The 15,497-nt window shown below is 43.7% G+C and overlaps 1 protein-coding gene across 1 annotated transcript in view; it reads left to right on the plus strand.

The window, feature by feature from the left end:
• Positions 1-14,415, plus strand: part of map3k10 (mitogen-activated protein kinase kinase kinase 10) — a 34,777-nt gene extending 20,362 nt beyond the window's left edge. The window contains exons 2-11 of the mRNA XM_086216281.1: positions 4,253-4,433; positions 5,482-5,630; positions 8,101-8,276; positions 8,646-8,892; positions 9,397-9,519; positions 9,602-9,740; positions 10,613-10,725; positions 10,835-11,139; positions 11,216-11,726; positions 12,107-14,415. Of these exons, the coding sequence (XP_086072407.1) occupies positions 4,253-4,433; positions 5,482-5,630; positions 8,101-8,276; positions 8,646-8,892; positions 9,397-9,519; positions 9,602-9,740; positions 10,613-10,725; positions 10,835-11,139; positions 11,216-11,726; positions 12,107-12,507 (2,345 nt within the window). The 3' untranslated portion in view covers positions 12,508-14,415. The remainder of the gene's footprint in view (positions 1-4,252; positions 4,434-5,481; positions 5,631-8,100; positions 8,277-8,645; positions 8,893-9,396; positions 9,520-9,601; positions 9,741-10,612; positions 10,726-10,834; positions 11,140-11,215; positions 11,727-12,106) is intronic.
• Positions 14,416-15,497: the final 1,082 nt, after the last annotated feature.

A 15,497-nucleotide genomic window follows, 5' to 3' on the forward strand; every position in this document is an offset into this window, starting at 1 on the left:
CAGCTCTCAGCTCCACCTTATGATTGAATTATTTTGATGATTCCTTTGTTATTTTGCTTCTACATGGGGCTTTGTGTTCAAATGTGAAAGGGAAGGATGTCCAGGACAAAACTGAACAGCTTAATTGCGCTGCTTGTTCAAGGTGTAATAAAGTGACAGAAAAGCCATTGCGCTGAAGACCTGAATTATAAGCAGGCTTCGCTGCGATTCCTCGGTGGATAAAGTGTTGCTTTTGACTGACCAGTCAAGAGGATCATTACTGAAGTGCCTGTGGTATCCTCAGCATCAGTGTTTAAACAGTGACTCAAACTTTCTCAACCCTCAGTTGGGTTCAGGGTCCAAGGATGCAGGAGTGACTGAGTTTAAAGGTTATATCAACACTCGATCACATGGGGCAGAAAACTGCTGATGAGCTTCTTGAATGTGGGCCAACAAGCAAGTTTCCTACATGTTGTCCTTCTCAAGGCTGGCGAAGACAGGAGGAGTACTGAATCCTCTTTAACACCTTAAAATATTCCATATCAGTGCAACTGATATGTGCTCAAATTGCTTTGTTAGCTTGTACAAATTGCCACAACTTTTTTTTTTTTTTTTTGGATAGAGGTTTCTTTTTCACTGAGGGTCGTTAGATGGGAAAGCATAGATATAATAATCAAATAAATGACTTCCACCTCTGTTTCAGTGTCCCGCGGCACACTGGTTCATTGCTTGTGTCCAGAACCCTCCACTTATTCACTACCACCCTCTCACGATTTACAGATTTCCGTGTAGAGGATTCAGATGTAACGCTTCTGGGCCCAACGTGGGTTGCTGTTTTTCTGTTGGCCAGTGCAAGATAGTATATAGCACCATCAGCCGTATCCTACTGTTCTTACTATAATAACTCACTATGCATTGGAAAGGACTACAAAATTACCAGCTTATCATATATCGGGCGATATAGTGAGTTATCTTAGCTTCTGCTTAACCGCCTATGACTGCTAAAGATCAGAAATATACTTTGAACTACAAATTTGATCCATATAATGTATAAATGTTCTTTTAAAATTCTTAGCTTTTTTGGTCAGCTAGGGTAACGACAGATGCTATAGATTTGCTAGATTGCACTCATGTGGGTCCTGACGGTTGTAGGTATAACTGACATGATTATATCTTTAAAGAAGATGAGAAAAATCAAATAATTTGAACAGTGCCGCATCTCTCTCTTATTGTGCAATCAATAAATGGTTGTGATCTGCGTGGTTGGCCAATTATACATCCGGCTCTGTTTTACATGTTGCTTTGGTGAACTTTTAAGTAATCATGGAGCTTGTCCGTGGGTTATTCATCTTTGAATACAATGTCTTTCAAAGTAACATTTCCTCCAGTGCTGCCGTTGTGCTGCATAAAAGCCACACTCTCCTTGAGGACGTCCCCCCAACCCCCTTTGTGATAATGTGTGCTGTGATGCATCCCACGCCCTTGCGGGTTTTATTTGTGTATCACTACATTGTAGGTTTCTGAACACAAACAACTCTCTGTTTGATGTGTGGATGAAATGCTGGTGTGGCAGAGTGATTGAAGATGTACGGGGATTGTTAACATTCTGCTCGGAGATGCTCTGTAGGTGTGAATGTAGCACTATGTTCAAATCACATCAAGAACGGAGAGTGGGAGCAGGTGGAAGTGTTGCTTCAGTCACACATCTAGTATCTGTAAACTGTCATTCAGCTTTGGTCCTGCTGTCTCCTCGGCCGCCTCTGTCTCCATTGATGTCCTTTACCCTGCATCCATATACATACACCATAGTTGCAGGCAGCACCAGCAAACCAGGAAAAGTAGACGCACCCATCTACGTATGCAAACACATGCTGTTCCCTCACTGTCTGTCTGGCTCCATCTTCAGCGTGTCAGAGAGGAAAGAGTTAACGCCCAGGAGCCAGCCGTCCCTCACAGAGAGAGGAGTATCAGAATAGAAATGATGGCTGGAGGATGGCGCTGGCTTATTATCACTGTCAGCAACCCGCACGTATACGCCGTCTCTCATACTTTTGGAAATAACACACACACACACACACACACACACACACACACACACACACACACACACACACACACACACACACAGAGCTTCAGTCTTCCTCTGAAGTTGAAAATATTGATTGATTCACAATTTTTATTACCTATAAAAAACAAACAAAAACTAGCAAAGATCAGTTTTTCAGAAGCTGGAACTTTCTAATAATGACAAATGATTACTAAAGCATTTATTAATTCATTAAATAATTGCTTGCCAGTGTCTATAAAAAATATTCTAGCTGAATAGCCACACCATGCATGCTGCTTAACCACTTAACTAATAAGGTAAAGTTATCCGTAACATTATAGAACCCTGAGAGGGACCAACCAGTAAAATTGTGAATGCAGTACTTGGACTTGCAGTGGAGTAGTTTTAAAGTGATGTATTGTGTTGCTATTTTAATGAAGTAAACGCCTGGAGAGCTCATGGTAATCTCTCTCTGAACGCCTTGAGATAGATTGTTTATCACTGAAACTTGTCTCCTAGTGGTTTGTGGACAGAGTCGAGCACAGAGAGGCACACCTTTATCACGTGGAGAGTTAGTGTGTGTGTGTGTGTGTGTGTTCAGAAGCGCATGTGTGGGTAAACAAAGACGCTGCTCTGTGTGTGTGTGTGTGTGTGTGTGTGTGTGTGTGTGTGTGTGTGTGTCGCCGTGCTCCGCCACCCTTTGCATATGCCTGTAGATAAGTGAGACAGAGAGAGAGAGAACTCAACCCCCACCTGCCTCCCAGTGTCTGTGAACTATGTACACTCCAAATATTTCCATAGCCAACTCTCATGCGGAAATGAAGGAGGAAGTCCTACCTGTTGAATGACAGAGAAGAGGAAAAGGGTGAGAGAGAGAGAGAAAGAGAGAGAGAAAGAGAGAGAGAGACGAGGGAAAAGGTTGACAATATCAAACATGGAGCTTAAATGACTGAATACACAAACGCATGCATGCACTGGGCTGATGAAATGTGAATTGTCATAGCAACCCAAACAACACATTGGTTCAACCACACCTGTACTTTAAACATGCTTGAATATGCACTTTTTCCTCTGGTAAACACCAATATATCAAGACATAGTCATGACATAGAAAAGGATTTTTATTTTCTTGATGGGTAGCGTCATTCTGTGTCTTTATTGTGTAAATGTTTTCTCTAAGTGTGACATTTGTTCAGAAAAACAATGGCAGGCAGCAACTAAAAGTAGAGTTGCTGGACAGAAATAACTCAGATAGCTGCTGATCCTGGCCAAAAATCAGAACGACTACCAGCCAGTACACAAGTCTACACGCCGATCTGATAGAATGTAATTATTTAGCCCTGAAATAGGACCCTGCTACGTTTTTCCAATAAAATTCCAAAACTTTTCCACATATTCATTCATCCATCCATCCATTTTCTTCTACTTATCCTGTTAAGCGGAAGTCACCGGGGGGCTGGAGCCTATCCCAGCGACTTTGAGGCAAGAGGCAGGGTTCACCCTGGACAGGTCGCCAGTCCATCGCAGGGCCAACACATAGAGACAGACAACCATTCACACTCACAGTCACACCTACAGTCAATTTAGAGTATCAATTAGCCTCGTCCCCTCTTGATGTCTTTGGACTGTGGGAGGAAGCTGGAGTACCAGAGAGAACCCACACAGGAACAGGGAGAACATGCAGACTCCACACAGAAAGACCCCGTGCTTGATCCCGGGCTCGAACCCGGAACCTTCTTGCTGTGATGCGACAGTGCTGACCACTGCACCACCATGGAAACCACTATGGAAAATAATATTGGGGAATTATTCTCAACAAAAACCTCAAATCATAAATAGCATAATAGAAGAGTTACGCAATATAAATGAATAAGATATAAAACAAAATGAGGAAAGTGTCCCAGGTCACAGAAATAACATATTTTGAAAAATGTTTTCGTAAAATCTTGTCTTGTCTCTCAGATGTTTGTTTATATGATGTTTACAGAGAAAGCAAATGTGTGTTTTCCTCTAGTCAGAAAACAGGATTTATACTCTAATCATTTATTCCTCCCTGAGCTGGTCTGCTTCTGTCTGCCGTTTGAACTCTTGTCAAATATTTGCATATCTGAGCCCTACAGAGGCAGTGTTTACTGTTTTTCTACATTCCTGTCAGATTTGTACAGTGTACATGGAGCTGTGCAGGTCCCATTTTACATCACCTGTCTTCTGTTTCCTCCTCTCCAGTCCTCATTTTGGAGCCAGTTGAACGGGACGACCTGAGTGGGAAAACCCTGAAGATTACGGACTTTGGCCTGGCCCGAGAGTGGCACCAGACCACCAAGATGAGTGCAGCCGGGACCTACGCCTGGATGGCCCCTGAGGTCATCAAGCTCTCCCTCTTCTCTAAGAGCAGCGATGTGTGGAGGTACCGCTCTCCCTCTCATGTGCCACCTTATTCCTTTGATTTATATATTTGACGACGAGAGACACAAATGCATCACAGAGTAAAACTGAGTATTTTTTTCTTATTCTTTTTACCTCCACCAATTACCAAGGAGGTCATTTTTCCTAGGATGTTTGTCTTTAAACAGGATTACGCAAAGACTACCCACCCCAAACTTGGTGCAGGGGTGTAGTATGGGTAAAAAACAAATCCCTTTGGATTGTGGGACAGATTAGTTTTAGTACCACCTGGTGGCAACAGGAAATTTCTTCACTTCACACTTGGATGTGTACAGAGGTACAACGCTCATCGCTGGCCTGAACATAAAAAGCCAGGCACAAAATGTTTTCCTTATTAGGGTTCGTAGTAAGAGCGCTGATGAATGATTGAATGATATTAATACACCATGTGGGTTCAAAACTCAAATTCATTATCAGAACAGTAGAGCAAATATTCTAGCGTGTAGTTAGAGCTTTCAAGAGGTACTTTTCTTCCAAACTACATCCTCAGCTATGTCTACTTTTATTACAGCGATTCCATCCATCCATCTGTTTTCTACTACTTATCATGTTAAGGGTCACAGGGGTGGAGCCTATCCCTGCAGCCTTAAGGCAAGAGGGGTTCACCCTGGACAGGTCACCAGTCCATCACAGGGCCAACACATACAGACAGACAACCATTCACACTCACAGTCACACCTACAGTCAATTTAGAGTATCAATCAGCCTCGTCCCCTCTTGATGTCTTTGGACTGTGGGAGGAAGCTGGAGTACCAGAGAGAACCCACACAGGAACAGGGAGAACATGGAGACTCCACACAGAAAGATCCTGTGCTGGAGCCGGGGCTCAAACCTGGAACCTTCTTGCTGTGAGGCAACAGTGCAGACCACTGCACCACTGTGCCACCCTACTCTGATTCCAGTATACTAAAATGTCTTGGAGTTAAAAACAAAACAAAATAAGACATGTCTGCTACAGGTGTAGCATGAAATCTGTAAGTCAAAACATTTCTGTGTTTTTTTTCTCCCAGCTTCGGTGTGCTACTGTGGGAGCTGCTGACCGGCGAGGTTCCGTACAGAGAAATTGATGCACTTGCTGTCGCTTACGGTGTTGCCATGAACAAGCTGACACTTCCCATCCCTTCAACCTGCCCTGAACCTTTCGCTCAGCTGCTGGGAGGTAAAAAGATAACCACATAAACAAATGTACAAGGAACCAAATCTGTCCCTCAGTTTCTGTGGAAAACCAGTGTCAATTCACTTTTATTAAAAAAAGTAAGTTGGGCGTGAAAATAGTCCTTCAGTACACACCTCTACCAACTTGTTCGAGACGGGCTAGTAAACTTCTAGGTTGTTTTGTTCACCCTTGTGCTCCTCTGGGATTCTACTCAAACATCAGATATGACCTCAACACGTCAGCAACTTACAAACACACTCTTTTTAGAGTCTGCAACGTCTTTTTTGTGTACTTAATTATTTGAACAGCTGTGAGCTCAGTGGTCTAAGAACACCTGAGTCTTATTCATTTTCTTCTTATGTGTCCTGCATCTGAGCTCCCCGAGGCTCTCTCTTTCTCTCCTTTTCACCTCGCAAAGTAATCCAGGCCCTGCTCTGATAACCAGCTCCTGTTTCACAGTTCAGGTCATCTCCGTTTGAACACACCTCTGCTTTATACAGATACCTATATTAATGTGGATGTGGATGGATGACCAGATTATATTGGTCTCAGACCCCTTTCAGAGTGACTTCAGTCCCTGAAGTAAATTCATTTCATTCGTTGACATTTCAGGCAATCCTGACACGATGAGTTTGAAGGACGCGATTCAACCTGTGAGCAGATGAATTGTGACCGTAAAATATTTGATTTAAAAAATGGTAAAGATTACAGGAAATTGGAGAAAAAAGCAAAGGTACACAACTGTGTACATAATTATAGTAAGGTAGAGTAACGGTACGACTCACCCTATACAACATAACAAATGATATTTCTTTATTTCATTCCTCACCTGACCATTTGACATGACCAACAATCTCAAACGTCATGAGACTCCAAATGTGTGACAGTCTTGAGTTAAATAAACATGATCAGAGATGTTGCTGATACACTGCAGGATCATGGGTAGTGTAGTTCTTCGCTGTGAGCTCTCTGATAAAACAGTTTCCTGTCAATACAGTTGATTTATACCATTGTTTCACCACTTGTGGCGAGTCAGCCTCTGATGGTTACAGCATTCCTGCTAATAATCAACTCCACAACGACGAATATGACTGGGATTGTAAACTTTCGGAACCATACTGTTGAGCTTTATGCCCAATAAAAAGAGAGCTGTTTCTCAGTCTATCATTTATCACAGATGCAAACTCCCCTTCTCTCCTTCTCTGCTCCTAAATCTCTTTCCCCCCTCACTCCACTTCATCTTATCCATGTTCATCCTTTAATCTCTCCTTTGTCAACCCTCGCTGCTCTCTACACTGTTTACTCCCGTCATCATCTTTCATCTGCTATCACACAGTCTTCATGCTGATTTATAGAACCCGATGAAGAAATGATATTTACTGGGATGACAAATGTTTTATCTGTAGTAATGTTTCCTGTAGCCGAAAACTGGTGTTTTAGCCTGACCTGCAGTAGGTTTGGTGTTGGATAGAAGGGCAGTCTGAGGCTCAGCAGATTTCTGGTGTTCATCGTGTTTCTGCTTCACTGTCAGTTGGGGTTTGGCTCATGGTTGTCACCATATGCTGCACCACCTCCCTCTCTACCACTTCAGTGTTTCCTTTCTTGCTGCCAGGAAAATAAAAATAATCTGTACGTTTCACATTATATCATGATTGTATGATAAGCAGTATTAACTGGGAATAATTTCATAACCAATTATTATTTACTGTAGACTGATACAGTTCAGGTTGACTGAATAATGAGGCTGGTGATGGTTTCTCTGTGCCGTCAAGCTCCATATTTTATTCAGCAGATAACAAAGAAAAGCACATCTGTTTTTTTAAAAGCAGTCATGATGGTTTCATTTGTTTCAGGCGCTGTTGTAGGTAACGAGCACAACACTTAGTAACAGGATCCTTAAAATGAACCAGCTAAATGGAATCCAGCCATGATGCATTTTATTATTTACAATTCTTACTCTGACATGTTGGAATATGTTCACTGCAGCTGTAGTTTAACACAACTGTGTGATTCGCTCCTTCAGTACAACGGAGTGCTTAGTAGTCTGCCAAATGTTTTAATCCGCTGTTGAAAATAGTCCTCAGTAAATCTACCCATCACTGTTTTGACTTTTAGATTTGAATACGTTGTGTATCCTATAGTTTTTAATCTGGCTCAGGGACTAGAGTGAAAAATTACCCACGGTGGCTAAACTGGCATATTTACAGGAATATCTATTAATGTGTACTATAACTTGTATAGATAACATAAAAGAATTGCATGAGGAATAAACAACACATAATGTGTCGACTATAAGAAAAATACAAAGGAATATATCTGTCAGCAGAAACAGATGCTGCGATTGTCTCATGAGCACTAACGCAACTGGCAAGGAAAAACTCCCTTTTAACAGGAAGGAACCTTCAGCAGAACCAATAATCAATAATCTAAACTGTTGCTGTGAGTAAAACAAAAAACATCTCTTGTCTGTCAGAGTGCTGGAGCCCCAACCCTCACAGTAGGCCCTCCTTCACCAGCATCCTCAGGCGCCTGCTGGCCATCGAGCAGTCGGCTATGTTCCAGATGCCTCTGGAGTCCTTCCACTCCCTGCAAGAAGACTGGAGGTTGGAGATTCAGCAGATGTTTGACGAGCTGCGAGCCAAAGAAAAGGTGAGATCTTCCAAAACATAGATCAGATTAACTCAGGGGGGGTGAGGGGTGAGGTTTCCCTGCAGAGGCGACGCACATATGAGCTGCATTGGTATTTCTTCTGGAGGGTAACTGATACAGTACATTAGAAATATACAGGAGATTAAATGTGAAGTTTGCTGATATAATACGAGAGGGGAAATTGATGATTTTTCAAGGTGAAGGAGAAGTCGTCTCATTTCATAATGGCGGTGAGAGGAATCTCACCTTGTCACTATCTGTTTGAGGTGTTTCTGCCAATGAGAATTACCTAAGCAACACGCCTATAGCTGAACGAGGTGTCAGATGAGGTGTTGGGATGGTAACAACCGCTCTTCCTGTTCTCACCAGGAGCTGAGGTCCTGGGAGGAAGCGTTGGCTCGAGCAGCCGAGGAGCAGAGGGAGCAGGAGGAGCAGCTGAGGAGGAGAGAGCAGGAGCTGGCCGAGCGAGAGATCGACATCGTGGAAAGAGAGCTGAACATCATCATTCATCAGATGTACCAGGAGAAACCCAGCGTCAAGAAGAGAAAGGGCCACTTCAAGAAGAGCAGATTGCTGAAGCTGGGCCGAGACAGCAACTGTATCAGTCTGCCCTCTGGTGGGTGAAAGGGAGAACTACAATTGCTTAGTTTTAATGGGAAGAATCAGGTGCACAAACTGGCAAAGTTCCCAGTTTGAAACCTTCTCTGCAACATAGTGTTTTTTTTTTCTCCAGTCTGGCAATTTAGATCAGTCAACAGTAATGAAGTTAAAAGCACGACCTTGCATGTATTTTAAAGAGAGGACAAATTCACATGAACTAAAATTCATTTTTAATTAAAAATTAAAGGTATAAGTACAATAAGATAATTGAAGCTCAGGGAGTCCACAGTGTGTCATCTCAAGTTTATTCTCTTCGTAACATCTCATTAAAATGCATACAAATTTTAAAAATGGTATATTTGTTAAGTTCTTAGCAGCCAATGTGGAATAGTTTCACTTGCATTTGTTGAAAGTAAATATGAAAGCAACTAACAACAGATGAATTAATTTAAGTGTTGAATGGTGTTGGTAATTATAGTCATTTATATGAAAATATTTTCTCTTTTATTCTCACCGACAGGCTTCGAACACAAGATCACCGTGCAGGCGTCTCCCAGCGTGGACAAGCGGAAGACCCAGGGGAGCGAGAACACCACCCCGCCCGCCAGCCCGGGTGTCATCCCCCGACTGAGAGCCATAAGATGTGAGGACAAACACCAGGCACTACGAGGACATGCATACAGAGTGTAGTAATGTTGTCTTTATGTGTATATACTGTTTGACAGTGACGCCGAGCGATGGCAGTAAGACGTGGGGCCGCAGTGCTGTGTGTAAGAAGGAAGATCTCTCCGCCAGCAAGAAGAAAGGACGCACCTGGGGACCGAGCTCCACCCACCAGAGAGAGCGGGTCGGCGGGGAGGATAAGTATGTTCACATTTGTTTATGTACCTTTTTTATGGATTTGAAATTGATTTAAGTTGCAAATTTGTTATTATTAATAAACTCTGAGTTAGTGATGGACTGTGGCTGCTTCACAGTTAAGAGGAACTGAATCCTTTTTACTATGCAGGTATATTTGAAAATGTATGGAAATAATGAGAATGCAAAAAGCATTGAAACTACTGACAGCTGTAATAAGTGTTACTGTATTACTGCTGCACTTTATAGGAATTCATTTTTTTGCATTCTATTCACTTCAAAATAGCACAGAAATGTTTTTCAAATTCAAAAATGGACAAAAACAAGGAACATGACACTTAATTTTGGTGCCAATGTGTTTAATTAACACCTCAGCGATCTTATTGCTCCAACAAATGTGTTTCCATCAGGGTGTTTTTTTTGCCAATAATTCATTTCCTGTTGCAGACCATCATGATGCTGGTGGTGTTTGTCATAATCAGGTCAATGAGAGGTCACCCAAAATTGTCCCATATCACAATACTATAGATTTCTCCAGGGAGAGGCCAGATGGCAAGTTGCAAGTTAAAATGTCAGTTCAGCTGTAATTGTTCTTTTCTCAGCAATAAGCCGCCTTAGAAGTTGGATCCAGCAGTTTGGAACCAGAATCATCCACATGCTCCCAGAGGAGAGACAATTTTGTGTTTAGCAGCCAGAGACAGAGCAGGATATTTGATAGAACTTCATGTATATTGTGTCTGATTACTGCTTTCATATGACATTAAACACCTGATTCTATCTGCACTGGAAACAAAACAAATTCTTCATTTGCTATTTCCTAAACAGAGTCTGATTCTTGTACATTACTTCACTGCGTTTAATCACATTTCTATTTTCAGACTGAAGTCACTGGGTGAGGGAAGTAAAGTCTGGTCATCCAGTGCACCAAACCTGGGAAAGTCACCTAAACATGCACCCATGACGGCCGGCTTCTCCAGCCTCAACGAAATGGGTGAGTCCAGATTTTCTACTGAAGTCAGAAACTAAAGCGTTGAACAACCTTCATCTCATCTGCTTTGTTTCTGTTCTGCTGCATGTTTCTCTTCTTCGCGGGTGAACAGAGGAGTGCTGCGAGTCTGAGGAGTCGCCAGGTTCCCTGCAACCCTCTGAGACCAGCAGTAATGGCGCTGCTGAGGACTCCGGGTCCCTGTGGAATAGCCTGGGGCCCAGCTCAATTCCTTCTATTGGGTTATCTCATGCAAGCTGCACTCTGGGGTCTGGAAGCCTCGTGACTGGGGTGGGCTCCCAGGACTCGTTGCGTCGCTGCAGCCAGAGGAAGAAGAGTGACATGTTATTGTTGGGTTGCGCCTCACTGCTGGCTTCTGTGGCTCTTGGACAAGACCTGATGCAAGTGGGCAAACTGCAGGTAGGTTCAATAGGGAGTCTGGAAGGGGTGAATAGAGATCGGACACCAACCTACTGTGGTCTGACGTTATAAACAGGTGCTTCAAGATGAGCAGGACCTCCGAGAAGAGCAACGTAAGAAGAAGGAAAGTCTCTTCCAGCGGACAGGACGCTTCCGGCGCAGCACATCCCCACCCAGTCGAAACCTCTCGCTCTCCCTTTCCAGACATCATGATTCGATGCTCCCCTGCCTGGACCCTTCTCCGTCTGTCACACTCCTCTCTTTGTCCTCACTCTCAGACTGCAACTCCACAAAGTCCCTCCTCCCCTCTGATCCAGACGAGTACCCCATGACCCCTATGACGCCGGCAGCGCCTGTGGCTCAATCCCTCAACCCGCTGTTAGACCTGCGGGCGGAGAGCTTCAAGAAAGAGCCCAACCAGTCCCTCACGCCCACCCATGTGTCTGCAGCAATGGCCATGAACAGAGGACACAGACGCACGCCCTCAGATGGCGCAATACGGCCCAGAGCCCAGACTCTGGTTCACCACAGGACACCGTCAGATGGAAGCATGCCCATGCCCCCTCCACCAGGGGTTCCTCACAAAGGTAGGGGGCTATGATGTTTTTTAAAGAAACACAGTGAGACAGTGTAAAATCCTTTAACTAATTAAAGCAACAACACCTTAAATGTCTGCTCAACATGTTGTTGAATCCATTTGATATTTGTTGACAGGTTTTGTCTTTATGTATTATTTAATCTTTTATCCAACCAAGAAGTAAGATGTGACACATTCATAATTTTACCTGAGTGGAACAATAAAAGGGAAACATACAGCCTAAGTAGAACCATCTTATATAGACGTGCTACCTATTGAGGTGTTAAGGAGTTAACACACACATATAAACACACTCATGATTGATTATTATATGTCTCTTTTATTATTTTCTTACTGTCCCATTCATATTATGTCTTGTCAATCATTCAGGTGCGCTGGACACTCGTAACATTCCTCGACTCCCTGACCCTACCACCATCTTCCCAGCCCCTCATCGCCGTAAAGCCCCTGCTCCTCCAATCCCTGATGTGGACCCCCTCTGCCTCATCAGCCCACTGGAGAGACCCAAGACACTTGAGTTTGCTCCCCGGCCGCGACCCACTCCGGCCAAGATGAGAGCCGACCCCTGGAAGCTCGGCTCTCTATCCCGCACCCTGAGCTCCTCGCCAGGCAGCAGCTGTGACAGCCCCCTCGGTTCCGGGGACAGCAGCGCCAGCACAGCTCGACCGAACCTTATGGACATGGATGTGGAGGGCCAGAATTTGGACCATACTGTTCCTCTGTGTGGACAGCTGCAGCCGGCCACTCTCTGCGGACAGCAGTACTCGTAGTGAGCGACCACTGACTGAGCAAGTGCACTCCGTGAAGTCCCACTTCCTGTCATGTTTTTAGGCACTTACTGGAAGCCATCCCTCTTGCGTGCCCTTCAGAAGTTGAGCATCCTAATAAGGTGTGAAGCCTTAACAGCAGCCTCCCTCCTCTGTAGTACTCACAAACCTGCACAACACTGAGGTCCAAAGCGCCTCTTAAAAGCCTTGTAGCGTGCTTGCCCTCCCACCTTTAGGAAGCCGCCTACTCCTTGCCCCCACCCCACCCCCCCAGCATCATCCAGGTTACGTCTCCTAAACTCATAACCTTCAAAAGCCATTCAAGTACTTTCAGACTCTGCTAACTATTCTTCTCAGTCCATCTGTCTGTGCCCTCCCTTCTCTGGCATCATTCCACCTATCTTATCCAAAGACAACGGAAAAATATTCACTAATTTTACTCAAATTGTTTCCCCAATATACTGAGGAGCTTATTTAAAGCCCTTAATAGAGAGTGTCCTTGTTCTCATTTTGCACGTCGTTTGTTCTGCCGGTGCACAAAACTCTCCCCTAAAAAGTCAGCTTTGCCTTCATCCTCATGTGTCATCTCTCTTCACGGGGCGGGGGGTGTCGTCATCTTCCTCTCCCCTCCGAGACAGGAAGAAGCCTTCTCTCGCAGCACCGGTGGACTTGGTTGTATCCTCTGCCTTGTACAGTGACAACAGAGTTTATTTTCTCAGTGCTTGCACCATCCCTGCTGTAATGTTTTCTATTAGGTTTGACAGACCGGGTGTGTTTGTCTCCGTGTGAATGTGTATATATATTAATGTACAATGTGTGGATGAACAAAATGGGTTCATTTTTCAGTGCTGGTGCTTTTTCAGTGCATGTCGTTTTACATGTGAACTGTTCGCTACATACGGTACATCTTTTTACAAAAAAAAAAATGACTTCACATGTTGACACACACACATATACACTCTCTCTTCTGTTTGACAAGAACAGCCCTCACTAGCAGTCCATAGCGTTCGCGATGGATCCTGATCAGACCTCAATGTTGATCTAGTAACACTGAGGTAAAACATGCTACCTGACTCCAATAATCAAACCTCATGCTCATCCAGGACTGTTTAGATATTTTTCCCTCACCTGCTGTATTCACCAATCAGTGGCACTTTAGGAGCCATGTTGTGCGACTCTCTCGGCGGACGCACAAAGTGCTTGAGTCACACCTGACGACTTTTGTCTCTGGAGCCGTTTTGGTAAAATGGACAGCTAAAACGAGCAGTTCTTCTAGGCTGCAGATGGTTATTACTTGACTGTGCAACTTTCTCTCGGTGAGTGTGGGTGGGTGTGTGTGTGTGATTATGAGTGTGTGTTGTTTGTATGGGATTCCATACATGGAAGGAGCATTCTCCTCACGTGATTACAAACACTGAGTATTTATTAAATTTATTGTTATTATTGGAAATAATTAATTATTGTCACAGTGGGGTTTTTTCCTGGGATATGTGTATATATTTGTTAATATAACAGGAAAAACCGAAGAAAACCTTTGAAGCGACTTCCTGAAATGTCCCCGTTGTCTCAACCTGTGACTTTTCTGGTTTAAATGAGGAATAAGTGTGTCATGTGATGAATGATTGGCCAGAAAGGTGAATAAATAAAACAAAAGAAAGATGAATCTGTGTCAGCGCTGCATCGTGTCCGACAGAGTGGCCCATTGCTTCAGGAACAGTCAAACAACTGGTGGCACCGGCATGCACCTGCAGTGATGGTGGCAGCTGCAGTAGCAGATAATATCCTGTAGGTGTCATCACTGTGTCCTATGATGTCATGAATTCCAAGTGTGTTGTTTTTCTGCATTTCGATAGTCGTTCTCTGACACTGCAATTATCATAAAAAGCTGATAATGGAGAACTGGTGCAGAGAAAGCACTCATTGATCCTTGCTGGGTTTCATTTTTTTTTTGACTGGAATAAAATCCCCTGGATGCCAAAGACATTGTTACATTATGTCTCACATAAGAACATAAAAAGACATCCAGACACATGTACAGACACACAAACCCTCACACACACTGCTGCTGTATCTGTCAGTATGACCACCAATCAAACACCCCTCTAAACGCCAGCCAGTTACCTAGCAACCCCTCCCCACTTCCATGGCGATGCTATTAAAAGCAACAACAAAGAAAAAGGGGAAAAAGAGGGTTGATGGGCTTGAAAATAAAGTGTGTCAAAGAAAGAAAGAGGTGTTAAAGAGCCAGCAAAAAAAACAACATAAACAAAACACAAAAGATTCATCTGTGTTGTCTGGCCACTTCACACCTCACACACACTCACAACTGACTATGTTGATAGCGGCCTGGTGTCCTTTTACTGCAGCCATAACTGCCTCACATGTCTCTTGGATCCCTTAGGCATCTTTACTGAGAAATTTCCACTGCATTTGTTGATGTGCATCACTTTGTCATCCATTCGTTTCCCTTGTTTCAGGGAGCAACCATGTCATCTATTCGATGTTGGATGAGACACGGAGAGAGACGGATTGTATTTGGAGGACAACAGGAACTAACCAGTTTGCCTGGCAGCCCATCATCCGCAGGACTCCTTTTGTCTGACACTGAACCCTCAATTCATTGCTAAAACAATGACTGACAGCATGAAGGAGAGAATAACTTGACAGAAGGATTTGCGTTCTATGGCTGTGAAGGCGCTTGGTCCAGACCAGGAAAACTACGACGATGTCATCCAAGTTATCCAACCTTGGGTTTGATTTACTTTTAGTTTATAAGAGAGGGCACATGCAACCTGGAATGAAAGCTGTTTGTGGCACGATGGGAAAGTGAGATTTGGTGTTTTTGAAGTCAGGGATGTTTTCCTGGATTCATAATTTTGATATCTCAAACTGTTTGGCTACTATTCAAGAACTAATTTCACATTACATGATCTGACATCAGAAACTACGAAAACTAACCGCCCAACCATAGAGTGATAAAGATGTAGCTAGCG

The sequence above is a fragment of the Aulostomus chinensis genome, chromosome 10 (assembly GCF_037954235.1).
Source record: "Aulostomus chinensis isolate RoL2024-O1b breed Wild chromosome 10, RoL_Achi_v1.0, whole genome shotgun sequence".
Lineage (NCBI taxonomy): Eukaryota > Metazoa > Chordata > Actinopteri > Syngnathiformes > Aulostomidae > Aulostomus > Aulostomus chinensis.